Raw genomic sequence first — 27,004 nt, forward strand, 5'->3', positions numbered from 1 at the left:
ACAAATCGAGATCTAATCGTTTATTTGAAAAAAAGGGACCTATGTCTTAAGTTCTTATGAGCGATAAGAGTACAAAGAATTATCTAGTCGATCAGAGATGAGTTTAGAGTTCCTCTTCGCCTCATCAAGCGTTTGGTAAGCCAGACGTCACGTTTCTAGCTGGATCAATGGACGATGATTCCTCAAAGGCAGTTAAAGGATCCATCTCTGTAGTTTCTTTTATTTCTTCGACAGTTTTTTCAACATTATCACCGTAGAGATCACGATATTTTCGTCTGACGATATCCCAATCGACAACATTGTCGATCCTAGTCACATTATTGAAGGACAGCTGACTTCCTAATGGACTTAAATGAACTACAGACAAAGCCACACTGTCCTTGTGCGTAACTTGTGTCTTCTTCACCTTCGACAGCCACTTTGCTCCCATTTTCGAACGTGGTGACATTCTAGTCCTCTGCAAGCCCATCATATGAATCAAAGATGGTCTTTGCTTCTTTGCCGCACGTTTCTTGCAGAGTTTGAAGAAGTACGTTAGCCAAGTGGTTAAAAGGTTCAGAGGAGACGGCGCCGTGGTTGTCCTATATCATCAAGAAAGACAATCAATTGCGTGTCTAGTGATTATTGATATCATGAGACAGTACGATAATGTTTCATACATTACGATTAAGGGATGATAGAGAAACACAACTAACAAAGCTTAAACTCGTTGCCGTTACCTGTGCATATTTCTAACGAGTTTGCTCAATCCGTATTTCCACTCGATATCAGATTGAGCTTGTATCCGTTGATAAGTGTCGCTCATCATGGCGATCAGAAGGTTTATCAACACGACCACCGATACCAGCATGTAAATGCCGAAGGCGAGCTTGAATAGGATCGTAGTCCACTCGGGTTGCTTAGGTTCGACCTTGAACTGCTCGTGAGTGGTCTGTCCGAAGATGGCGAAGAACAATAATTCAACAGCCAGTATCGGGCTCATCCTGACTGGAAATACGTGCCAACAAGATATCTGATAAGACACATCGACGCGAGAAACAAAGAAGCTTGCATACAGATAATAAAAACATTCTCTTGCATTGTTTACTCCCTGACATGTGTCATGCCAGTGCCGGCTAACAATTGTTTAATATTTTTATGATGATTGTTAGTCGTTCTAAGGACCTACGTTTACGTCAGTGCATTCACACACTAGGCTCCTTTCGTTCCTGCCGAATACGAGAACAAATCAATCTGCACGTAACTTTGGACATGCATTATGTTAAATATATGAGAAAAGACCTAAACTTTTAATACTTTGCGTAAGTTCATTAAAAATATTCTTAAAGATATATTCCTGTGCCACATACAATGAGATTTCGAGCTAGTGTAGATGATTCGATGCAAACGCATGTATCTGGCCATGCTGACTGAGTAGGACGCAATCCCAAACTCGTAAAAATAAAGGTGACGTTTATTTCGTATAAATACAGGCACATGTAGACTACGTAACGCAGACTTACTTAGCTTCTAAAATCATATAGTCGATCGTCCTTCGAAAAGCTCGCTCTTTCATGTCTCCTTTTGTCTCTTCTCTTCGTTTTTTTTTTCTTAGTCAGCTACATAGACCTAAAATTATTATTTTAATTTTCACGCTCGCGAGATCATATTTATATAGGTGAAGTGGTCATCGCTGTTGGAACCATCGAAGCATTTGAAACAGTAGGTCCATAATCATCCTCGTTCTCATTTTCGTTGTCCTTGTCATCCTTCTCCTTGTCTTCTTCCTTTTCAGGCTCGTTCCCAGTCAAAGCAAGATACTTCTTCCTGATTGAGTCCCAATCAACCACACTCTCGATTCTAGTAGCACTGTTAAAGGACAATTGACTGCCCAATGGGCTCAAATGCATTACCGAAAGAGCCACGCTGTCTTTTGGTTGGACCTGTCCCTTCTTGACTTTGGCCAACCACTTTGCACCCATTTTGGATCTTGGAGATAATCGACCGGTACGTTGAAGACCCATCATATGTACCAGAGACGGTCGTTTGCGTTTTGCCGCACGTTGTTTGCATACTTTGATGAAGTAAACGATCCAGGTTGTTAGCAAGTTCAACGGGGATGGAGCTGTGGTCGTTCTGCAACATGGGGACGTATTTTCAATGTGTTCCAGTTTAGTCACCTGGATTGAATCATAATGGATCATAACAAAAAACAGAGGATCTGAATCTCATCATACTAGGCTATATTTTATCAGGTAATTGATTCATCAGCTAAAGATCTACACGGCAAAGTAAATATCACATTTGCTTTCATTTTCGATCAGATTGATATTGAAGAAACAAATGTGTTAAAGAAAAAATATCAGGCTTACCTGTGCATATTACGGATCAATTTACTAAGACCGTATTTCCACTCAATATCCGATTGTGCTTGTATCCGTTGATAGGTGTCGCTCATCATTGCGATAAGCAGATTAATTAACACCACTACCGAGACCAACATGTACACGCCGAAGGCCAGCTTAAAGAGGACCGAGGTCCAGTCCGGCTGATTGACCTCGACCTTGAGCTCGCTGTGTGTCGTTTGACCGAAGACGGCGAAGAACAGATACTCGAAGGCAAGTATAGGACTCATCTTTACTGGAATTCGAGGTACACAGAGGCATCTTGATTTTCTTTATCGTTTCTTTTTGCAATCTTGCTTTTTCGTGCCATGGCAGGCTGTGGCTACTGGTGGTACTCACTACGAATTGACTCGCGTGTTTATCGTAACGAATACATAACGAATGAACGAACGAACGAACGAACATGCTCATGCTTTTGTTATACGATCTGTGGTCATGCTCGGGCTGAGTATAACGTTGAATGCATGCCAAATTTGATTGATTTAATTTGTTTTTATTTATTTGTTTTTTTTTTTTCCAGGACTTGTATCATTCTTCTTCTCTACGCATAGCATGCGTGTGTCGTTTATTGATTACATTATATATTATATGTCATAGATTTGTTCTAAGTCGACGCGAAGATATTCAAGCCCCGTGCAAGGAACTGCAGCTAATCGAAGATGCTTCAAGATGCAGCGATCCTTTGGAATTTCTCAACACAGCCACATTTCATTATTTTTATCAATTCCATCGATTCTTTTGGGTTAGGTGATCCCTTCCAGACGAACTTCACTTTCTGCGTTTTAACAATGAAACGCGTGCCGGAATACACCACGAACATACGTACGTGTTTGATTTGGTTTGCCGTGAGTGAAAGGATGCAACATGCAAATTAAATCATTTTCAGCATCCGGATCACTGAAGATCTCATTGATACGACGTGGAGATGATACGCTGATTCTTGATTTAAAATGATGACATTAGATGCGATGAATGCATGCAAATTTTCTCAATGAGATTGCCTTGATCAAAAGTGTCAACGTACCAGTTAGTCAACAATTCGCCTTCGACAAAATTGAAGAGAGTCGTAGTACACTTGGGAGATGTTTCTAAACGGGGGATCGAACGTAAAGATAATAATAGCGTTCGTATATCAAAAATCGATTCATTCGATTTGGTATTCCTAAGACGTTGTTTTTTTAAATATTATTATCTTCCCCATTAGAGACGTAAAACGCGAGCTGGAGTCGAGGAAAAACGCAAGTACAAGTACATATTATAAAAAAGGATGAACACAGACAATCGGGGGAAAGAGGATGGTTGCAAAGAACACGGCACATAGAAAATTGGCGTTCCGACGACATGCCGACAGTGAATTAGCTTTGAATTGTTTATCGTGATATACATATAAACGTACGCTGCGTTTCGGAAGTACTTCATGAGTTTGTTTTAGGTCTTTTTTTTCAACATGTTCGTTTAGGCCGGATTAGTTCGCTTTCTTACTTAGACTTCAAAACTGTAGATATATAAAAATGTTTTGTAGTTGTTGGGATTCTATAAAAATAGAAAAGAGTCCCTGTGATCCTGTGAAAAACAAAAAAATAGTAATGAACAAAAAAACTGTCCCTATCCGAATCGCAGCGAAAATGCACGGATGGAAAACACAGTTCTCGTCGATTTTGCAGAATATTGCTGTTATCAGGCAACAGTCTTGGCAGGCAGCACACAGACATGGCGTACATCATTCAAGATGCACAATGCAGACGGGACGACACTGACATCGAGCGTGTCCTGCATTCAATTTTTGCGCACGTGCCACTTTGCTTTGTTTTATCATTGTTCTCAATTTGCTGCTTTGTCATTCTTGTCGATCTGGCAAAACTTACTCTCTTTGGAGTTATCGTCACAACATTCATTCTTTTTCTTGTAGCGGCTGAAGTGACGAGGAGTCGCCGGTGCTGGCGTCTCCATTATCCATTCCGTTAAATTGGCAGACATATCTATCATTGTAATTTTCTCTAATTACGTCTTTGCCTCGTCATAAAGGAACCTAATTTCGACCATTCCTATTATTTTAATTAATGTATAATATCTCAAGTTTGAATCAGTTTTAGCCTCTGAAAAGTTTCCCCAGTAAAATTCTTTCCCTTCGGTGTATATATATACACATACATAAGATATAGAAACATTTACATATTTACATATTTCACGGATAAGAAATCATCGATTAGTCGAATGAAATTCCTAAAGATATCAATAACCCGAAGAAATTTGTACGTGATCTACAATTACCAGGAAGCACGGATGATCTGCTACAGAAAACGGTGTCTTGCTTCGTTTCATTATTCGGACGCAATGACGTACCGATGAAAAAAAGCACTCGCTACATCCTATTAAATAGTTGTCTTTTTTGGATTAATTGGCCTTAAAGCGATTTTCATTTCTAAAGTCTAAACCTACGTTAACATCTACGCTGCTACCATCTATATATGCGATCATATTACGGACATAAGAAAAGAATATTATGATAAATAAATTTGTAACGTCGGCAAATCTGAAGAGAGCGAAGATAAGATAAAGGAAATACTATGAGCTGGCTCGTACGTATCACGAAGCCAGTTATTATAAGTAGACCGAACTTACCGTCGTGAAAGGCACTCTCAGTTTTTCCGTTCACAAGATTCGCGTTGTTCTGGAATGCTTGGTTGAGAGCGACGAAGTGCATGGAAAAGCCAAAGACGAAGATGGCCAATACAGCGAGGAATCTGGCGAGATCCTTCATGAGATTGCCGATGATGATGGCCCATGGTCCAAAGAGGTGATGGAAGGATAGAAAGTCCAGGATCTGAACGCAAGCTAGCAGGAAACTCAAGGCGAAGAGTTGATTTCTTAGATATAATAACGTTGGCCAATATGTATGTTTGATTATGACGAATCCCATAAGATGAAAGGCAACACCGAAGATACCGAAGAGAAGGACTGCTAGTTTGATCCAGCCAAGGCCACTTTTATCACTGGGATTGGTCAGTTCGAAGAGTAGAAGACCCGACAGCATCACCAGAAGACACCATTCGTACCAATAAGGTAAGAGATTGGATCTTACGACTGGATATATTGGTGTTATCCCAACTAGCATCAGAAACACCATCAGATAAATGTGGGACGTTAAGTACGACATGAATTTTATGATCGGCACGTTGTTGTACTTGTGTCCAAGTGGCAGAGCAAAGACTACCCAAACTGGTGGGCAGATCAGAAAGGCTATGAATAGGAGGATCGTTCTGAAAGCGTTCCAGTTTAGGCTGCCTTGCCAAAGTTCTTGGAGATAACGTTGTACAACTGTATGAGCTATCACCTCCTTCTGTTCATTTTCAATCAGCACATCCAAGAATTCTACGTTTCTTCGATCCATAGACGTTAAAATTCTGCCAGCTGAATCGGCACCTGCTGCAAGAGCGAGTAATTCTGTTGCCATAGCCTCGCATTGCTTTCCAGCTGCTATCAAATCTTTTGCTCGTTCCTTTTCCTTCTCCGATAATTTCATATAGATGTTGGAAAGTTTAGCTGCAGTGTCCACAGGTGCTGGAGACACCAAAACAAACTCCTCGATAGGTTTGTTGTTGTTACTCTTACTGCAAACCATCATGTTGTAGACGAACTGAAATAAAGAGATGTTTCTCTGTTAACCAGTGGGCTTTTTGAGTTTGAAGACAAATTAATTGAATTGATAAATCGTTGATAATACAGGTATGAGAATTAATAGCGTTTTGCGATGTTTTTTTTTCTCAAGTAAAGAAAGGATATTCAGTAGAAGGTCATAACTGCAATTCCATATCGCGTGTACGACTCGCGTTAAGTGCTAAGTTATTACTTTGGAATATCGATTCTAGCAATGAGAAAAGTTTTCTCATACTTATCATTGAGAAAACCAGGGTGTGGTTCTAGCATCTTTTATCATTGGCCTTGATAACGCATAAAATTTTACCCTTCTGTCTTCCATAAGAGCATAGGTGTCGTGTTCCTTTTCCATCAAATACTTTAAAACGTCATTATGGCCTTCGGAAGCAGCGAACCAAATAGGAGCACAACCAAGGTTTGTCTCGCTTTTTGGTGAAGCTCCACTTTCGACGAGTAATTTGACGACGTCGAGATAGCCAGCACGAGCAGCGCAATGCAAAGGAGTCCAGCCATTCTTATCGGTGGCATTTATTTCTGCTCCTTGACCTAACAATACCTCTACCATTTGATAATGCCCATGCGTTGCAGCTATATGCAGGCCAGTTTTTCCATAACGATCGGAACTGTGCAACAATTCTGCTGACCTGCTGAGAAGAAGACCAACCACAGTGATATGCCCACCGAAACAAGCTAAATGCAAAGGATTGAATCCATTCTCAGTAGTCGCTGCATCCACCTAAAAGATATTTTTTTATATACTATTCCATTGCATTTTGGGCTTTATTCAGACGTAGTCATTCTGTAGTATTCTTTACCTGTACTCCAGCAGAGTTTAAAAGAAGTCGTACGACGTTTTCATTTCCCGAATAGGCTGCTAGGTGGAGGGGTGTCATGCCAGATTCGCTTCCTAATTCTCCTACCAAGGAACCGCCGGTAGGTGGATCGGATTTGACAGTTCCAGGAACATTTGTCAATAGCTCTCTGACAGTATCTAGAAAAAATTGTAAAAAAGAAGTGAAAGCAGGAATTGAGAGAAATTGTTCGTTGTTAGCTCGTTTTTGTTAATTTTGTCGAAGTATTTAGGTCGATGGGCATTTGAGGCGACGAGATACAAATAATTAACGTGACTGGACGGAACAAAACGGTACTTGAACATTCTTGCACGAGCTAGTTATATAGTTTCTAAGTTCGTGACCAGCGACACCTAAATCTTAAACTTCGAGATCAGGAATTTACGATTAGGTAGCGCAAATGGTCTTGAACTTTCGACCGTCGGTTTAAAATAAAACTCGAGCAATTCGTTGATTTTCTTCGAAATTCTCCCAGTGTACAGTAATCTGAGAAAATTCCTATGAGCAAACAAATTCCGCATTGTCGTTTAATCGCTTAATCGTGTTTTACGAGCTCACGATAACTATTATTTTATTCGATGAATGTTGCTCTACCTTTTACTGTTTTTCCTAAGGAGGCAAATTTCAACTATTTGTTATGACCTAACGATTATGTATTTCCTTTTGCACGAAAGATCAAAGATAAGTCCTTAGAAAATCTATGCAACGCAACAAAAGAGATTTTCGCGTGACCGCATTCGTCCTCGTGGAGAAAGTCTCACTTTCGGCGACATTACCGATCACTACATTTGACTTTAAACCAGTCAGAAGAGTCACGCGAAAATCCTATTCCTCAATGTACACATGCCAAAATACATGCAATAGGGTACGGTGAAAAACGATTTGCTGGAATCACGCATGGGTATGATGACCCTTTTCTAACGGCCAAACCAAAAGGTTCGTACCAGTTACCGTTGATAGATGGTAGTTAAATACGCGAATAATACTGCAATTTAAGGATGATAACTTGCATTACAGCGTGTAAGTGAAACTTTCATTAAAAATAGATTCTCGACCGAGTTTTTTAATCGAATATCAATTGACTTTGGGATATTAGAAGATTAGAAAGTTTCTTGAACATCTGTATATTTTATATTAAATATAAAATAGACTTACCGGCTTGGCCAAAGTAAGCAGCAACGTGGAGCGCCGTTACACCCAATTTCTTGCTCGAAATTCTCAAAGATTGAGAAGATCTCATCACTTCCAGAACCTGTCCATGTCCGTGTTGTGCTGCCAAATGTACTGCAGTGAAGCCAGCACGATTTTCATCGGCACAGGAAGCACCTGCTCTTACCAAGGCCTTCACTACTTCGGCATGACCACCTTCGGCAGCTAATTGAAGGGGCGTTGCCTCGGTCAACTTGTTTCTCGCTGAAATTACACCCTGACGATCAAATTTCATAAGTTCCTCTATCACTCTTACGCTTCCTTGCATCGCTGCTATATGAGCGCACGTGTTTCCGTCTTTGGTGCATGCCATCACCAAACTTGGGTGTCTCTGTAGAAAGAGTTGTGCCACTTCGGCGTAATTATTCATGGCAGCGGCGTGAATGGGCTTCTGTCCTTGATCGTCGGTAGCGTCTATACTAGCACCAAGTTCCAAGAGAAGCTTGCAGACTTCCAATTGACCAGCGCCTGCTGCCAGATGAAGAGGAGTCTGTTTTCTCAGTGTAAGCACGTCTATCGCAGCGCCATGATCCTGAATGAGAAATCTGACCAAGTGAGAATAGCCATTCATCGCTGCCAAATGCAACGCCGTTCTACCAACGCGAGACTTTGAGTTTATGAACGCTTTGTTCGCCAGTAAGGCATCGCAGACTTGAAGATAGCCATGTTCCGCGGCTAAATGAAGTGCCGATCTACCCTCCAAGTCGAAGACGTCTACTCTGGCATGATTAGCTAAAAGATTCGTCACCAATTCCATGTGACCACGATGAGCCGCTATCAACAGAGGTGTCCATCCAACTGCACTTTGCCTGTTCAGAGCCTTCTGAACTTCTGTAGCTGACATATGACTGATCATCTCGGAAAGTACTTCGTTGTTTCCAGCTAAGGCACAGTGATGAAAAGCAGATTCTTGAGCTTGTCTAGTTTGTAACGAAACATCAGCACCTCCTTCCAAAAGTGCACGTATAACTGCACGATCATCTCCTGGTGTTATAACCTCGGATGGTTCGATTTGAGCGGCGTAATGCAAAGCACTGGCACCCTCGTTCGTCACGCTGTTCACGTAAGAAGTTGCAACCTCTGGTCCTTTGTTCTGCTTTACAAATTCGATCAGATGACGGACCACGTCTGCTCGACATCCCCTGCAGGCCAAATGTAGAGGCGTTTCACCGTTCTAACAAAAGAGAAACAAAACGTACAAGTAGGATCGAAGAATTAAAACAACAGCAATCGGCCTAATTTCAACACTAAGTCCGATCATATAAGCCTGTGAACTCTAAAAATACGTACATTGGTGCCATCATCGAGTGCCATTAAGCGTGTTTGTTGTGCAATAATCGTTGAAACATAAAGAAGTAACTCAAAGGTTGATAGCCAAACGTATTTCTCGTACTTTCGACTTGAACATCGGATCGCCGCCGTCCTCGAGCAGAAGTAATAAAGTTGCCAAGTTCCCATGACTGGCAGCTACGTGAACAGGAGTTTGTCCATCGTCCGTTGTCAAATTGGGCCCAGCTCCAGATTTTAATAACATCAAAGCACACCTATCGCCGTCTGGAACTCGTGCTGCTATATGAAGTGGAGTCTCTCGAAGTTTGCCACCCCTAACGTGCACCTCAGCTCCATAACCCAATAAAGTTTCAACGACAGCTGGCTTGGCACTCTCCACGGCTATGTGCAACGCCGTGTAATTGTCGTTCGTTGTTGCATCCACCTGTTCAAAAGAATTTCATAGGAGTCAGTTCTTCGAAATCAATTTATTTGCGTCTTCGAAAAAGAAGATTAGAAAGAACCGACCTTTTCTCCTCTTTGTAGGAGTGTACTAATGATTCCCACGTGACCGTATTTAGCTGCGGTATGAATAGATCTTGCTCCACGTTTATTTGGCATGTGCAAGTACACGCCCTTTTTAAAGAGCATCGTGGCACATTCCGAGTGCCCATTCAAAGACGCTATATGCATTAGGGTGGAGCCGTCTTTCGTTCTCTCAAAGATGCTGGCCTTGAATTTATCAGCAAGAAGTTCAATTATCGTTGCATGTCCATTTTCCGCAGCCAAGTGCATAGGAGTACGATCTTGATGATCAGCGATTGATGCCGATGCTCTAACACCGTAGAAGTACTTGACTAAAATCTCGTCACCTTCGGCGCTTGCAATGTGCAATGCTGTTTGACCTTCACCCTGCAACAATTATTAGATTTTATTATCTTTTTATGATATTGTTCGTTCATATCAGTCGTAAATTGATCTCTCGTTTGCTAGTTAAATAGAAATAATATATCTAGAAAATAGAACCTTTTTTAAGATCTACGAAGCGTTTCCTAATAGATCTCATGAACGACTAAAGACTTATTTTCGAACTGAATTTTAACCAATATACGCACTGCGACGATTAGCCTCATACATTACGCATGCATGCCTTTCAACCCTAATATTAATGACAGTAATTAAATTAAGATGACGTAATTCGGTTGTTGGAGAATTATAAAACAGTGTGTCGGAGAGTTATAAAATGATTTAGCATTTTGGTTAGATGAAGAGATTTTAAATCACAATGAATGATGACTTTTCTCATTACGTTGAACACGCATTTCTTAGCTTAGTAAACGCCTATGAAATTAAGTTGACTCGATCGATACAGTCAGCGCGAAAATGTGATTAACATTTGTTGGAAGTCTAATTGTGAAACTTGTTGCTCTACGAATTCCATTATTGTATTTTCTTCTTGGATTAACATACATTTTGCATGTCTATCGGAGCTCCGTAATCCACCAGAATCCGAACCATGTCAATGTCCCTTCGTCTAGCAGCCAGATGAAGAGCCGAATCTCCAGCTGGAGTGGTAGCTCGAAGTTGATCTGGTGCTTGCTGAGATAATAATTCACGGCACATGGATTGATTACCAGCTTCGACTGCCAAGAGAAGTGGTATCTTTCCTCTCTATCAAACGATTAAAAACATTTTCTGTTTAATAGCTTTATTGATTTTGCGATTAACATTAATTGAGAACATTTTATTAAGTATATCTTTAACAAGAATTCTATTGAAGGAAAGGAAAATCGATCTCTCATAAATCTACAGCGCTGATCGATATTTATAGATATTGTTTATGATAGTCGTGTAATCGGTACAAAATTGGCATCGTGGAGAAGAGAGAGAGAGAGAGAGAGAGAGAGAGAGAGAGAGAGAGAGAGAGAGAGAGAGAGAGAGAGAGAGACACTAAGAGGGAAAAGAAAAAGCGAAGAGAAGAGGAGAATTATGAGGCAAGTCGGTGCCAGGTAGCGATGTTCACCGATTTGCAAGCCTCGTGTCACGCGAGAAGCAAACGAGGATCGTTTCGAAATTTTTTTATCTTCTTCCAATTGGAACTTTTGTACGAATTAAGTTGAGATCGTGCCTTCGGTGCAAGGAATTACACGAACGTTCCACTTTTTAACTTTAATACGTATCATTGATCTTCCTTACCGAAAGCAAAATCAGAGTTATTTCATTGAATTTTGGATATCGACACGTTTCCGGTGCATTCACTTACACCATCAACTTTCAATCTGATGTCTTTTCCTGCTGCAGCCAGTAGAGCACGTAAAATTGATGTTGCTGTACCAGTTTGCCTAGATGCAACCAAATGAACTGCCGTTTGTTGCCTCGCCTAGTATAAAATATTTTTTAGAATCTTTTAGATTTTATTGCATCGTTTATTTTTTACAACTTTGAATTTCTTTTCGATTCTTACCCCTCCGGTAGCATAAGGATCAACACTTTTTTTCGAAAGAAGCAACTTGACCACATCTTCTCTCGAATACATAGCAGCAATGTGCAAAGCATTGTAATTGTCCTAAAACAAATTAAATCTATATAGCACATTGTCATCGTTTTTAAAGAGATTATTCCACGAACTTTATAATCGTTACAGTTCAACCTTCTATTAATTCAAAGAGAAGCATTTCCCAAAGTAATAAAGTAACACGATCGTAAATTGCACTTCACCGCACCCTACATTAATCGGACGAATCACGGCAATGGTTCCGCCGTTTCAATCACGGTTTATTAGCGTGCAATTTGAAAATTATATTGGAGCCGTAGCGAGGGCGGTGGCCGTGGTCGATATTCAACCAGCAAGGTACACGATCGTGCTATTGTGTTTCAAAGTTTAATATGGGTATGGAAATTCCATCAAATTCCTTACAATGATAAACGAAAATCTCTGTATATTAGATGTCGAATTAGATAATTCATGTTAGGCAATTTAAATGATTAGTTATAAAAAGGAACATTTATTATGTTTGATTCGAGATTGAAAATGAAAGTGAATGTCTGTAATGACAAGTAAAAGTGTTAGCATTATGTAATGTAACTTTAGTGAATTCTCGGGCTAAGAGCTTCGATCAGTAGAGTATTCTTAATCTCAACATGATTATCGGACTTCCTTTTTTTTTTCGTCCTATTAAATTGACCGGCCTAGTTGCTTACTTACATACTCTTTGTCGGCTCGACAAGCCCCTTGGCCTTGGCCCTCCTTCACGCAATCCTACCACCCTCTCGACTTTGCACGGATTAGAGGTAGATCATTAACTGTACAGGTTTCGTGTCTAACGCTACCTCTGCTAACTCAAGCTGGTCAAGCGATATTATTATGTGTTAGGGTACCACGTATAACGCACGAACTAAACGTAATGGCAATGTCACTTGGCCGAGCTAACTATTTTAATTTTGGGGTAATTTTAAGGTCGTCGAGAGAAAAGCTTCGACTTTCTAATTCCTAACATTCTTATTATTCTCAGAAAGAAAGAAACTGTTCATGGTCGAACGAATCATTACTGGCTACTTGCATTGTTCCGTGCTCCAACATCAGCACCCAACTCTATCATCCTGTCCAGTAATCCTGTACGATTGTCCTTCACTGCATACATCAAAGGCGTCATTCCAGTCGTCTGATAATAATATATTTGTTTGTTTATTTATCATCCTCTCACACTTTTTAAAAATAATTTCTATTCTTTTATTGAGTCAATACTTTAATGATAATGATTTTACTAACCGGGTCCATAAGACCAGCCAGAGGTGCAATGAAACCTTCCTCAGCCGCATTTTGGACCGCCTTTTCCATAGATTTGAGCAGCTGGTCCACGGGTGCCCATTCTCCGCGTGCAGCAAGTGCCAAAAGTCTTTGGGCACCTTCCCTGGCAGTGGCACCTGCCGATCCAGGTTTGCTACCCGGTTGAGATGGTTCTCCACCTCCATTGCTACCCGTTGATACCGAAGCACCATCATCCTTTGCACCAGCTGGACTATCTTCTTTATTCGGAGTATTCTTTTTATCGTCTTTGTTGCTTTGAGATCTCTTGTTACTGCTCATGTTACGTCGTACTGTCTTTCTTCGCCGAACATGGTTCGATCTAGTTCTTTTTCCACGTTGAACGTGATATTATCTTGAAAGAAAATCTAATAAGATCTTTATTGATTTTGGATTATCGAAGATTGTTTAACAATAAGTTAGAAATTTGATAGCGTATCATCAGCAACGTTAGACAGGCTTCTAACGAACGCTTTAGGTACGTCCTACCACCACGGTAATCCTGACGATTCTGAAGACGAACTGTTAAAGCCGAGCAAAGTAGAAGGCTTGCTCTCCGACGTTTGTAGGGGAATCGACCAATCGTAGTTCGTTAAGGTAACGGTAACCAACACTAAGAACTTGATAGGCCATTCGAACGTTTTCTCAGTGTGTTTTCGTGACTAGGCCGTTCGTACTGCTTTCGTAGAGTGCAAGAAAACGAAAGCTGGTGACTGTATCGAGGTGGTGGTTCATAAGGAGGTTGCTTGTACATCGACGTGGTGGGAGTTCGGATTTAACGTCGACACGCGACTTCCGGACCAAAATGTTGGCACGCCATCCAAGTCCAACCTCTCCTTCTTTCTTTCTTTCTTTATTTTTTTTTTATCATTTGAGACATATCTTCTTTTTTTCCTTTTTAACTTTTTATTAAAAGTCTACGTGCCGTCCCTTCTTTTACTTCATAATGATAAGATTTCATTATCTATAGATAATATTTTATAATATTCTCGTCAGAATTTTTTTTCTTATTATCATTTATTAAGATTTGTTTCTTTTTTTTCACACACTCTCTCTCTCTCTCTCTCTCTCTCTCTCTCTCTCTCTCTCTCTCTCTCTCTCTCTCTCTCTCTCTCTCTCTCTCTCTCTCTCTCTCTCTCTCTCTTTTCACTTTGATAGTCTAATACACGAAAATATACATATAAAAAAAAGAAGATAAAAACAGAAAGAAAATGATTATGAAACAAAAACACTTTTATAGACATATTCAACCGTTTGACCTTCTTCCTTATAAATAAGCGGATAACGCATTCTGTTAGTAATAATTGTATTTAGTTAACGTATAGGAACACGCGTCATTGTAACTCCTGTGATCAACTTGTTTGTTATATAAGTATAGAGATATGCATTTATTATATAGTAGATAAATAGAAATGAATATTTGTATGCATAGCCGATAAAATTGTATATATATTATATGTTTAACTCAATACCGTTCACTTATATAATAATCATATCACATCTATATATAGTTTAATACGTTCGTGCATACTTTATTACGTTGTATCTGTACGTAAAAACTTATTTTGTATTATACATAGTACAATTGTTATTGCACGTAATTTTTTTCACACTCGTATATACCTCCATATTGTTTAATGTTTTCATTGTTAATGTTGAAATTTCGATGAATATATTTTGCTTCTATAAATTAACGAAGTTCAATAGGTTAAATTGATTCAAAAGTTATAATAATGTAAATTAATGGTAATGTATGCAAAACGTGGTTAAGAAGACTTACGTTAAAGTACGTACTTGGACAATCTAATATGTTATTTCGTTTTTTATAGATAGCTATATCCAAGTATTTGTCGGAGTTTTAGAAAAGTTAGACACATTTTAAGATAAACTGTGTTCTTCTTTGGCAAATCTAGTACATTGTTAATGATGTTTCGTCTTCAAACTAAATGTTTTTCTTTGTGTGGTGTTACACGTGTAATTTCAAATATAAAATATTTTCCTAGATGTTCATATTATTCGAATACAGATATCAAAGGTAAGTGAAAAAAAATTTAGATCGTTTAACAAAGAGATTAATTAACGAATTTTAAAATATAGTATAGTAATATTTCACAATGATTTTAGATCAATCAATTTCTTCAAAATTATTTATTATTCAAAAAAGAAAGAAATCTATTTATCAAGTAATTGACAAACAACATGCTTATCATTATCATCCTAGTAATAAGCCATTGAGAGATGAAACAATCGGTCAATTGTTAGAAGAAGCTGCAAAAAAATGGTCTAATCACGAGTGCATAGTTTCTCATCATCAAAATATACGATTAACTTTTTCCGATGTGCTTCTTCGTGTTGATAAATTAGCAGCTGGAATGAAGAAATTAGGTTTCCAGAAAGGCGATAGAATTGGCATATTTGGTCCGAACGATATCGAGTGGTTTATTACATTTCTTTGTGCCACTAGATTGGGTCTTATTACCGTTGCAATCAATTCGGCTTATCAACGAGATGAATTAATTTATTGTTTACAAAAAGTTGGAGCCAAAGGCATCGTCTTACCTGCGAAATTTAAAACACAAAATTACGTGAACATGGCCTTGAGCGCCAAAGAATTTTGTCCCGACTTGGAGCATATCATTGTATGGTCAAAGGATCACGTAACGTACGAAAAGTTTATGATTATTAGAATTTATAGTTGACGTTTTCTTCTTTCATGACATTTTGTAGAGACTTTATGTATATATTGATGAATATCGCATGAGCTATCAGCTTTATTTGTAATCACTTTGCTACATTGAAAATTAAGTTCGTACTTAAGATTACACGTGTTTGAAGATATTTTTATCTTCTTCTTACTTTCATTTTAATCAGAAATCAATTGAAAAATTAGTATCGACGAGACATCAATCGATTAGAGCAGAAGTTCTTAAAGTCTGAGTCTCGTTAAATAATGAAATATCCAAAGTAATTAAAAAATGTTATCGCGATTTCTTATTGAAAATAATCGGATGTACAATTCGAAGTTGATTTGGTTAAAAGGATTGCATGGGAATTATTATTTTTGTCTAGTTTTTGTTTGAGTTCGCAGATCTATCATATTTCATATTGTTTATCAATAAGTTCTCGATAGCAATTACTGGATTGCGAAATATAATTTTTAAAAGTGGATCGTTATCCATAAATGTTTGAGAGATTTCTAAATTAGAACATAATACGTATCTATTGTAGGAGATTATATTTATCAGTTGTTAATCTTTTCTGACTTTGAGATTTTCTTTCAATAATTCTCAATTTTTATTCGATTTAATTTTTAATCACGTTTGTTCGTTCGGCAGTTTGATCGATGAAATCTGCAAATAGAATAGATATGTAATTAGGTTAATGAGATAGAGAAAAACTTTTCTTCGATCGATTTCAATAGCGACGAAAATGTCAACGTCATGTTTGCAATCGATCACTTTCTCGTTTTTCAGTGGTACCCGCCGTTTCGTAGACGTAGAATCTTTAGCAAGCAAAATCGAGGTTGAAGCTGTCTCTGCGGAACAAGGTAACGTCTCCTCTTACGACGCCTGTAACATACAGTTTACTTCCGGAACGACTGGAAAACCGAAAGCTACCTTACTGTCTCATAGATCCTTCGTGAATAACAGTGAACAGGTAAGGATAGATCGTTCTATGAATTCGATTATACTTTGATTATAATTTGAATGTAAAAGAATAACTATACAATAAGAATTTTATTATTTTATTTCGATTGATCAAGAGGAGTTATTTATCGTAAAAGAATTTTTCCAAGTTTTTTTTTTTTTTTTCTGAATGAAAAGTCTTCTTACTCGTGATATTTTTCTAATTTCCTAAATCTTTTCTATGCCATTAAAGGCAGTGAACAGAAGAGAGTTACAACTGGGCCACAAAAGTTGTTTAAACGTTCCGTTATTCCACGCATTTGGACTTATTTTTGGGCAAATAAGTGGCATACTTTCAGGTTGTACGACGATTTTAGAATCACGTTCGTTCGATCCTGTTAAGTCCTTACAAGTTATGGTCGAAGAAAAATGCAACGTGACTTATGGAACTCCAACAATGTGGGTAAGACAATCTTTCTAATCGTTTTACGATCTTTCTAATTCCATTTACATGCTGAAATTCTACCATTTATTGTGTTCTTATTATTTAGATAAACTTGATAGATACTCAACAACTATTACGTTTGCCTGTACAAGCTCGTATGGGTGTAATCGGTGGTGCATCTATACCTTGTGAACTCCACAAACGTATTAAGGATGTCCTTGGTATCGATGATATGAAGGTATAATTAATATATTAACGATATTTTATGATATTATGTCGCTTGTTATTTGTGCGTTATTACGCATTCGGTTAATTTCTATAACTAGTTTGGCAAGATATGATTAAATGTTATTTTATCTCATTTTTTATTTTATTATTCTCGTTATATCAAATTACGAAAGACACGAGATTATGCCAAAGCAAAGATAAGTCCTCCTCCTCCGAGAGAAAGAGAGAGAGAAAGAGAGAAAGGAGAAAGGGACAGAAAAGTCGACGACCCGAGTGGCTCGTTGTTATCTATGCACATATCTTTGTAGCAAGCCCTCGGTTCGTATGCATAAAAGCTACTCTAAGGAGGAATATCGCCTCGCCTTTTGCTACGATCGATATGTAGAGCTTTCTTTGCAAAATGTATTTTTGGACTAAGCCGATTTGAAAAGTGGATTAATCCATTACGATTATTGCTTTCTGAGAATTAAAAGTGATTAAGTGCTGTTGCAATAACTCATATTTTTTTCACAATATATTTTATCGTTCTAGATTTTTAATCGTAATTAATTTACATTCATTTTTATTTCAATAGTTTCTTTTTATTTTATTTTATTTATTTTTTTTTTTTTTTTTTTTTTTTAGATAATTTATGGGCTCACTGAACTTACAGGAGTTACTTTTCAAAGTTTACCTGGAGAAGATAAAACATTAACTCAGAACACGGTGGGATATGCATCGGATAATATCGAAGTTATGGTAAATTGTTTGTATTGTGGTAATTATTTTTGTAAATGTTTGATTTTTCTCTCTAACTATTTTCTTTCTGCGAGAATAGGTCGTTAATGAAAAGGGTGATCCAGTACCATTTGGATCACCAGGTGAACTTTGGGTACGTGGTTATAGTTCTATGATTTGTTATTATAATGATCCCGAAAATACTAAAAAGACTTTGACCGAGGATGGCTGGTTGAAGACTGGTGACCAATTTATTTTACAATCTAATGGATATGGTCAGATCGTAGGAAGAATAAAGGATATTATTATTCGCGGAGGAGAAAATATTTTCCCTAGGGTAATTATTTATATAATAATATGTATTATATATCTACGTACATGTGCATATCGGTACTGTGCGAATTAGTTTTACCTGCTAATTTCTTTTAATTTTATTAACGTAAAGAGATAGTGATAATAGCGTGTTAATTTTATTTTTATTTAACAATTTCATTATCGTTACGAGCGAAATGTATCTAAAATTTTTACTAATCCCAACTGTAATTAATAATTATTTAGGAGATCGAAGACTTTTTAATTACTCATCCAAGTATAGCAGAAGCTCACTGTGTAGGAGCTTATGACGAAATATTTGGAGAAGAAATTTGCGCATGCATTCGTCTTTTTAAAGGTACGAGTTTAAGCAAAGAGGAATTAAAAGCATATTGCAAAGGGAAAATAGCACATTTTAAAATACCAAGATACGTTGTCTTCGTCGAAAAATATCCGAAAACTATAAGCGGAAAAATACAAAAGGCTAAACTTAAAGAGGAATTAGAAAGTAAAGGTGTTATACCTACCACACCTAAATAAAAAAAAAAGCAACATTTAAATATTTATTTTTATATGAAATAACAAGAATATTTCATTAAAGCAAATTTAATTTTTTTTTTTTTCTTTTTCCTCTCCTTTTACCTTTTAATAACATTAATAATAAACGCGGCAAAGTTTGAAATATCGATATAGAGATTAAACGATTATCGATTTTATCGAAAGAAGGTACCGCAAGATGCCGCAAGGTTGTAGACCAGTCGTATGTTTAGCGTCCCTCCAGAATGAGAATTGTGAGTAAGAAGCAGATAAATAATTTTTACATTTTTTTTATATAATTAATAAAAATTCGTAATGGCCGAATATCTGGCATCGATCTTTGGCACAGAAAAGGATAAGTAAGTTTGAAGTTGATTAAATTTTGTATGATTTATAAGAAAGTGATACGACTTAACCTCAATTGGATACATTTTGTACGCAGGGTAAATTGTTCGTTTTATTTCAAAATTGGTGCTTGTCGACACGGAGATAGATGTTCACGTATTCATAACAAGCCAACATTCAGTCAGGTAAAATAATAATAAATCATAAGTATTATTACGAATAATATCGTTCTTAAAATTTATACGTATCAATATGTGTTTATTAGACGTGTCTACTACAGAATCTCTATGTCAATCCACAAAATTCTGCTAAAAGTGCGGATGGTTCTCATTGTAAGTATAATATGTTTATATATTTGATAATTATTATAATTTTTTTGTTTTTATTTTTAGTGGTCGCCAATGTATCGGATGAAGAAATGCAAGAACATTACGACAATTTCTTCGAAGACGTGTTTGTCGAATGTGAGGATAAATATGGAGAAATCGAGGAAATGAATGTTTGCGACAATTTAGGTGATCATCTGGTAGGGAATGTTTACATTAAATTTCGTAGAGAAGAAGACGCAGAGAGAGCAGTTAACGATCTAAATAATCGTTGGTTTGGTGGTAGACCAGTTTATGCAGAATTATCTCCCGTCACCGATTTTCGAGAAGCTTGCTGTCGCCAATACGAAATGGGGTAATAATATAAAAGAGTAAACATTCTATATATAGCTAATATGTTTGTTATCAATGCAAATCTAATCGGTCATTGAATTTTCAGCGAATGCACTCGGTCTGGATTTTGTAATTTCATGCATTTGAAACCCATTTCAAGGGAACTTCGTCGATACTTGTACAGTCGTAAAAAAGGAGGAAAAATTCGATCTAGATCTCGTTCTCGGTCTCGGGGACGCGATCGTAAACGTAGATCTCGATCTCGTGACAGAAGATCCAGATCGAAGGATCGTAAAAGACGAGACGATAAAGGCAGGGACGGACGATCTGGACGTTACTAATAATTATTCTCTAATAAGTTTTACATACATAATACGTGCATTTAACTCAAACTCTTGATCATTATCAAGTATCTATATTACATAGTGTGCAAGTTTCAATCGATCCTTGCGACCATGTAAATTTGACCAAATGAAACAAAAAGATTTCTGAATATATTAAATATTGTAGAGGAAGCAACGCGATAATTTAGACTATTGTTTTTATATTTTTTATTGAAGGATAGTAATCTTGTAGGTAAGAAAAGGGTTTTATGTTAATACTAAATAATATGTCAATGGAACATGTAGTAATAATCAATGGAACATATAGTATATTATTATAGTTACAAATATTAATCTTAAGCTTTTGGCGTGAATTGTATATTATTAATTGTGCAATGTTGCTAAAGATACGCACAATTTTGTTTATACTTTTGTAGAAAGGGAAGATCACGCAATACGATCAAATTCTGATACGAAAATATTGCATTTGTATTTCATGAATTATCGTTAATGTGTACGTAAAGAAACAATCATTATCGACAATTAATACCGACGATAAGGGAGTTGGAGGAAAGCGTTTGTGGCGCCACCTGAAGAACATTCCTGGAAACTTCTTAATAAGTTACAATTTTTTACTCTATATTGTCGATAGTTTATCGATTTTCGTAGAATTATCGACAGTTATCTAGCTTGATACCGACTTACCGTCGTTACATAAGCGTTATCATGTGAAAGTGATGAAAGTTTTTATTGAAATTTCATTGATTCACGATGCGGAAGATGCACGAGTTCCGCGAAGTGAACGTATCTTCGATATCGTCACTCAATGGCAACCTCTAGGCGCAACAAAGGGATGATGCTCCGAAACGCGAGATGGTAGCACCAAGTTTTATCCCTTTAAACTAATATTTATCTAATAGAGATTTATTTTACCTAAACCAAATTACGATATCGGCGGTATAATTGTAATATTATTTTGTCTTTTTCGATATAATTCATCGGCTCGATCGTTTCAAGTTTTATAAGAAGATTCGAAGAAGAGGATCGAAATCGATATATCCGGGCACGTGTTTTCAGGTAGATCTAATTGGCCCGGAGGGTTTCAGAGCAATGTGGACCATTTCAGCGTCGGGCTGTGCATCGAACAGCCGTGCATTACCGCGGCAGATGGTGCTCGTCGTGATTGCAGCTGCTCTTAGAAGAACACCTGCCGTGGTCGTTCTCTCTGCCAACTATCGAGATGCACCGTATCACTGTCAGTCCTTTCCGACCTCCCCTTTCCCTTCTCTTCCATTTCTCTATCTTCTTGCGTTCTCCGTCTGTCGGATCCACGCAGTATTAGGTACGTTCACTTTACTATCTATCTTGGATCACTTAACTCGGAATTGCTCTAATAGATTATTGCTGTAAATTATTATCGGAGGATAATCGTTAAAGAGAAAAAAATCTTTTCCATTCGTTTTCAAGTACTTTTCTTTCTCCCTTATTTTTTCTTTTTTAAACGAGTACTATAGTTTTCATTTCGACGCAGACGTATATATCTTTGTTAGCCCAATACGGCTTACAAACGATGTCGGATTTTTACACGCAGCTAATATCGATTCATAAAACTTCCTAGCGCCGGTAATCTCCGCGCTGATATCTGTTTTACGATCCGTCTGCGATATAGCAATGGTCATAAAGCATCGAGTCGATCGATCGCAATGATTGGAAGTCATAAGCGAACGAATTTCATTGGGTCGATTCCGATAGGTGCAATGAAATTTCTAGTAGTAATCTCATATTTATGTTTTCATTAATATTACTTCGCGTATAATTATTGTATAATGATACATTATAAAAGAGGATCGATCAATTAAAGGGAGGGAAAAATCGCGATGAAAAAAAAAAGAACAAAACGACGATACTTTTTCTGTTCGTCGAAGCAAAAACGACGTGGGAAGGGAAGAGATGAGGATGAAAATGAAGGGAGGGGAAGGGATGCAATGTTGCTCGGTAACCGGCCCACCCAAAGACCATAATTAATCCTGGCGATCTGCCAGAGAATCGAATCGTGGAAGAGCTTTGCTTGCTCTCGTTCGAAAAAAATTTTAGGAGGAAAAATACGTCGGGAGAAAATTGCACGAGTTACGACGGACACTTTTGACCATGATTTCCCTCGTCGAGGAATGACGAGCTAACGAGCTATCAAACGTCAAACGTCAAACGTCAAACGTCAAATGTATCGAAAGCTAACGTTATTGACTTCCTCCTTTTTTCTCTTTCTTCTCCCATCATCTCATTAACTTCGAATTTGGCACGATGTGACGTCATTATCGAATAATTAATATTAATCATAATGTAGTACGTGGCATAAATATGGAATTATCTGTGTATGCGTGGGGGTGTATCTGTGTATATATACAGAGAGAGAGAGAGAGAGAGAGAGAGAGAGAGAGAGAGAGAGAGAGAGAGAGAGAGGTAGTTAAAAAAGAAAAAAAACCGAGAGAGAGAGATAGAGTTTTTCAAAGCAGACTCTATGAGAGAAGTTGTTCATTCGAAAACAAAGAGGAAAAAGGAAAAAAATATGCTCCGCAGCAGCCATTTAATCGCGAAACGTGAATGTCGGTACATAGCAAAGAGAAAAAGAGAGAGAGAGAGTGAGAGAGGGAGGGAGGGAGGGAAGGTGAAAAGCCTGATTGAATCCTGGCTATGCGTGTGTAAAGCAGGTATCCGTTTGTTTTCTCGAATTTGGTGGAGTATCCTTTTGATCGGTTACTTTTGGCCATCGATCGATCATAGAGAGAATCCATTAAAAAAATGAAACTTGATACTTTCGTACATTTTGCATTATGTTTATCTTTCCTTTTCTACATATTTTTGTTTTTTACTTTGAAAAAGGGGTCATTCGTTAATTATCTTTAGAAACGAATGTAGCCGATCGTTTATGTTACTCATAATTCATATTTAATTTGCGAGTATGCTAAATGGAGCAGAAGCTTTTTCTAGGAGAGATATCGATCCGTTTAGTTTTTACGTAAGAATTGTTTCTTTTTATTCGACAGTAGGACATTTTGCTTTCGTTATTATTATTGTCTTTAATCCTTTCTTTTTAAGCGGACGAGTAATTGCGCGCGCGCGATCTAGTTTTTTCTTTCATTTACGAGCACGAATTGAAAGTTATGTAAAAAAAAAAAAAAAAAAAGAAAAAAAACGTATCGTCCATCGTATTCGCGAATGTCCACGCGAATATAGATAAATTTATATAATTTTCATAATCGGATTTTGGTTAGGATGTATAATTCGTTATGGACGTCCTTTCTATTCGCAAGAATGTTATAAATCGGTGGCTATCAGATTTCACGCATCCCCGGCTTAAATTTTCACACGAGAGTGATCCTTTCGCCGGCACCTCTTTTATCTGGATACCAGAATATCGACTCTTTTCATCGATTCTACCGATTATATCGTTTCGTTCGAACGTGCGACGTGCGGAGTCGAGTATTATGCTTACGAAGCGCGCCACCAAGCGATGCATTTTAATGAAATATTTCCAGCTGCCGTTTGAAATGTTTGTAAATGATTTATAAAAGGGAATTTAATTCTCTTTTAGATATTAACGTGTTCCCATACGTTATTGTTCTCTCTCTCTCTCTCTCTATTTTTTTTTTTATAGTTTACACGTACAATACTTCATTTTACCGTAGGGAAAAAGTGTACGGTAATGATAATAGATAATATCTTTCAAAATGTCATTTAAACATATTTATTATTATTTTATTTATCATTTTATTATTCATATTTCATTTATTTATTATTTTTATTTTAGATACGTCATTGGATTATACATACGCATGTGTACGTGCGTATATAGAAGATAAATAAACAAACGCGAAGGATTCGTAAGAACATCGTCGTTGTTTCGAAGAAGGGAAAACAAAAATGTCAAAGTGAATGTCGAGAAACAAAAAGGAGGAGAAGAAAATAAAAGCCTACTTGTTCACCGTAATTGTTGTTAGAACGAGAGAGAGAGAGAGAGAGAGAGAGAGAGAGAGAGAGAGAGAGAGAGGAAGGGAAGATAACTTTCGTTCTCTCAAACGTGAGTAGAAGAGGCTCCGGCACGCAACGTCGTCGTTAAAGAAGAGGAAAAGATGGTGAAGGAGGAGGTGGAAAAGAAGGTGAAGTAGCGAGAGGGTATCCACGGGACGGCAGTAGACACTCGCATTTTTTATGGACGAGCAGACCGTCCTCGAGGCTCGGTCGAGGCTCATTTAGTAGAACGCTCTGAATAGGAGAGCCTCACTTCGCGGAGGCTTTTGCTTTTCTCTCCTTCTCCTTCTCCTTCTCTCTCTCTCTCTCTTCTCGAGTACTCTCCCGAGTTTACTCGGACTGAATGCGTCGCTCGTTAGTCCGCTCCGTCTAAGAACGTCCGGCTTCCGTTCGCAATACTTTTGCGATTTTTCATCGTATCGATGCTACGACGATCTCTCAATGATCTTGAGTATTATCGATATCATGCAAACTTTTAAGAAGAGTTTTCTTTCGTTATTCGAAATCGATTGAACGATTTAATTTTTTTCTTTTTCTTTTTTTTTTTTTTCTTTTTTACGGCTATCTCGATGCTTTACTTATTTGGAAAAATCATCGACTAGATATCTAAATAATTGTTTTTGTTGTTACTATTATTAAATATAATAAGTGTCAATATGTGGGTTTAATCGAAAGAAAGAACGGTAGCAATTAGATGATACCCTTGTTTCTTTTAAGTATTAGTAACGATTGTACGAAAAGCAAGTTAATAATGATAATAATGATAATAATAATAATAATAATAATAATAATAATAATAAGGACCGATATAGAAGAAGCAATTATATGGGTTTCGTCTCTCGGAAAAGCTGTACTGTGGCATGCCGACAAATGAAGGGACAAAGGGCCGCTTTATTTCGGTCTCGCGGTCTCGACATTAACGAGAAGACGACGACGGATCGTTTGAACCCTAAAGAGGGCGAAATTTTCAAAGAAGAGAAGGGCTTCCTTGTTAAATTATTTCTTTATCTTTTTTTCATGTAAGTTTCTTGACTTCTTCGTCCTTTGCATTAGAATCGAATTCTTTTAGTTTTCCTCTATTTCTTGATTTCTCTTTTCTAGGCACCTCGTAGCATAGAAAAAGCTTATCCACCCGTTCTTCTTTTCATAAGAATGAGAAAAATAAAGTTAAAGAAGGAGAAGAAGAAGAAGGAGATGAAGAAAAAAAGAAGTTAGAACACAATCCATTTGGGAAATCGAAAGGAACGTTCGGACGTTGCGTGATATTTCTGTGGAATCAAGTTTCAGAGAGTAGTATCTTGAAGCTATCGCAATTTTTATTCCACAATGGGTTATGTGGAATACAGGGGTTGTGAGTTATCACGCTTGTAAGAGAAAAAAGGATAGGAAGGGTATGATAGAGAGAGAAAGAGAGAGAGAGGGAGAGAGAGGAGCATAAAGTAGGAAAATAAGTTCAAATAGTTCTTTTTAAAACGCTTCGAAGCTCTCGTAATGCCAAGAGAAACTCTTGCCGCGAATACTGTCGTTGAGTTTAATCGTGGACGAATCGATTCGGAACATTCAGAGGAGTAAGGAAAGTGGATGGACCAAAAGGATAGAGAGAGAAAGAGAAAGAGAGAGAGAGAGAGAGAGAGAGAGAGAAAGAGAGAGAAGTTTCACGGCACAACGACCGTTCCTAATTAGTTCCTTGTATTACTTAACCCGACTCGACGTTGGACACAGCGAGAAATTGTATGAGTTTCGAAGCGTTGCACAGTTCAACCTTGACTAATTTGGATCGTTTGCGTTCTAGCATGCGCATTCACCTAAGTGCGGGCCTCGATACGCTTTTTCCCTCTCTCTCATTCTCTCTCTTCATCCTTCTCTTTCTGTCTTGTTATTCTCTATCTATTCATCGTTGTCTTTTAGACCAGATGTGCATAGAATTTCATCCAAGTATTCCTCGAGGAAAACCAAGAATCGTATTAGAAGAAAATTAATTGTACATCGATGAGACTTTAAGGTAATTAATATCTTAATGTAAAAATACTAATAATATTCTTCGCGTGTTAAGAAAAAATTGTATTTCAGTAGGTAGGTATCGTAGTATGATGCTTTAGGGAAAGCTTGTTATTTCGTCGGAAACAGAAAGAGATTCGTCATCCAGCGGAAGTTTGGTCGGTCCGTAGGGAGTCTCGTCGACTTAGCAACGATTTTGATGGAACGTTTTGGCGAGCAGGGAACAGCAGTGATAGCTTTTTGACCGCTCCTTCGTTGTACTTGGACTTCTCTTCCGGTCGTCAGAGAAGAAAAAGAAATAAAAGACTAGAAGAGATAATAAGGCAGGAAGTATAAAGGAAGAGCTTTGTGAGAAGAAAAAGAAGTAAGAGAGAGAGAGAGAGAGAGAGAGAGAGAGAGAGAGAGAGAGAGAGAGAGAGAGAGAAGAAATCAGAGATAGGAAGGGAAAAAAACATCCGTTCTAACGTCGTCGTATCTTTTACGAGGCAGCTTTCTGATATCGTTCGTTGGAAGACGATCCTGTTTGCGACACGACTCGACGACTCATTGAAAAGCTATAACGCTATTTCTATCTCTATCCTTTTCTCTGTCTCTCTCTCTCTTTTTTAAA

At 37.7% G+C, this 27,004-nt stretch overlaps 3 protein-coding genes and 3 long non-coding RNA genes across 11 annotated transcripts; 5 read left to right on the forward strand and 1 right to left on the reverse strand.

Moving 5' to 3' along the window:
* Positions 1-5: 5 nt before the first annotated feature.
* Positions 6-14,219, reverse strand: LOC122635702 (serine/threonine-protein phosphatase 6 regulatory ankyrin repeat subunit A-like). 3 transcript variants are annotated; one of them, XM_043826220.1, is made up of 14 exons: positions 13,140-14,213; positions 12,931-13,032; positions 11,835-11,936; positions 11,634-11,750; positions 10,841-11,041; positions 9,899-10,282; positions 9,495-9,815; positions 8,048-9,275; positions 6,857-7,032; positions 6,349-6,777; positions 5,007-6,021; positions 4,250-4,363; positions 720-987; positions 6-581 (listed from the first exon to the last, which is right to left on the reverse strand). In XM_043826220.1, the coding sequence occupies exons 1-14, from the start codon at positions 13,455-13,457 to the stop codon at positions 125-127; spliced, it is 5,232 nt and encodes a 1,743-aa protein (XP_043682155.1). In that variant the 5' UTR covers positions 13,458-14,213; the 3' UTR covers positions 6-124. The 3 variants fall into 3 exon arrangements, with proteins under 3 accessions (XP_043682155.1, XP_043682154.1, XP_043682156.1); XM_043826219.1 differs by lacking the exons at positions 6-581; positions 720-987 and adding exons at positions 1,436-2,115; positions 2,352-2,619 and having other exon boundaries at positions 13,140-14,219; XM_043826221.1 differs by lacking the exons at positions 6-581; positions 720-987; positions 4,250-4,363 and adding exons at positions 1,436-2,115; positions 2,352-2,619 and having other exon boundaries at positions 13,140-14,218.
* On the forward strand, positions 1,563-2,557 carry LOC122635704. The gene is made up of 3 exons (XR_006328729.1): positions 1,563-1,701; positions 1,775-2,270; positions 2,427-2,557. It is a non-coding gene; the product is annotated as an uncharacterized LOC122635704 (long non-coding RNA).
* On the forward strand, positions 2,618-4,263 carry LOC122635703. Of its 2 annotated transcripts, none has more exons than XR_006328727.1 (3): positions 2,618-3,507; positions 3,591-3,734; positions 4,049-4,263. It is a non-coding gene; the product is annotated as an uncharacterized LOC122635703 (long non-coding RNA). The 2 variants fall into 2 exon arrangements; XR_006328728.1 differs by having other exon boundaries at positions 2,618-3,206; positions 3,271-3,734.
* A 361-nt stretch (positions 14,220-14,580) lies between the features above and the next one.
* Positions 14,581-19,110, forward strand: LOC122635688 (medium-chain acyl-CoA ligase ACSF2, mitochondrial). Of its 2 annotated transcripts, none has more exons than XM_043826197.1 (9): positions 14,581-14,597; positions 15,005-15,210; positions 15,300-15,837; positions 16,649-16,832; positions 17,055-17,264; positions 17,353-17,484; positions 18,099-18,212; positions 18,292-18,528; positions 18,750-19,110. In XM_043826197.1, the coding sequence occupies exons 2-9, from the start codon at positions 15,099-15,101 to the stop codon at positions 19,041-19,043; spliced, it is 1,821 nt and encodes a 606-aa protein (XP_043682132.1). In that variant the 5' UTR covers positions 14,581-14,597; positions 15,005-15,098; the 3' UTR covers positions 19,044-19,110. The 2 variants fall into 2 exon arrangements, with proteins under 2 accessions (XP_043682132.1, XP_043682131.1); XM_043826196.1 differs by lacking the exon at positions 14,581-14,597 and adding an exon at positions 14,719-14,921.
* Positions 19,111-19,164: 54 nt separating this feature from the next.
* Positions 19,165-20,846, forward strand: LOC122635695 (splicing factor U2af 38 kDa subunit-like). 2 transcript variants are annotated; one of them, XM_043826208.1, is made up of 5 exons: positions 19,170-19,399; positions 19,483-19,570; positions 19,651-19,717; positions 19,778-20,066; positions 20,151-20,846. In XM_043826208.1, exons 1-5 carry the CDS (start codon positions 19,356-19,358, stop codon positions 20,383-20,385), a joined length of 723 nt encoding a protein of 240 aa, XP_043682143.1. In that variant the 5' UTR covers positions 19,170-19,355; the 3' UTR covers positions 20,386-20,846. The 2 variants fall into 2 exon arrangements, with proteins under 2 accessions (XP_043682142.1, XP_043682143.1); XM_043826207.1 differs by having other exon boundaries at positions 19,165-19,399; positions 19,651-20,066.
* Positions 20,847-21,021: 175 nt separating this feature from the next.
* On the forward strand, positions 21,022-26,768 carry LOC122635705. Its single transcript, XR_006328730.1, has 4 exons — positions 21,022-21,709; positions 25,245-25,787; positions 26,305-26,398; positions 26,467-26,768. It is a non-coding gene; the product is annotated as an uncharacterized LOC122635705 (long non-coding RNA).
* Positions 26,769-27,004: the final 236 nt, after the last annotated feature.

This window comes from Vespula pensylvanica, chromosome 19 (assembly GCF_014466175.1).
Source record: "Vespula pensylvanica isolate Volc-1 chromosome 19, ASM1446617v1, whole genome shotgun sequence".
NCBI lineage: Eukaryota > Metazoa > Arthropoda > Insecta > Hymenoptera > Vespidae > Vespula > Vespula pensylvanica.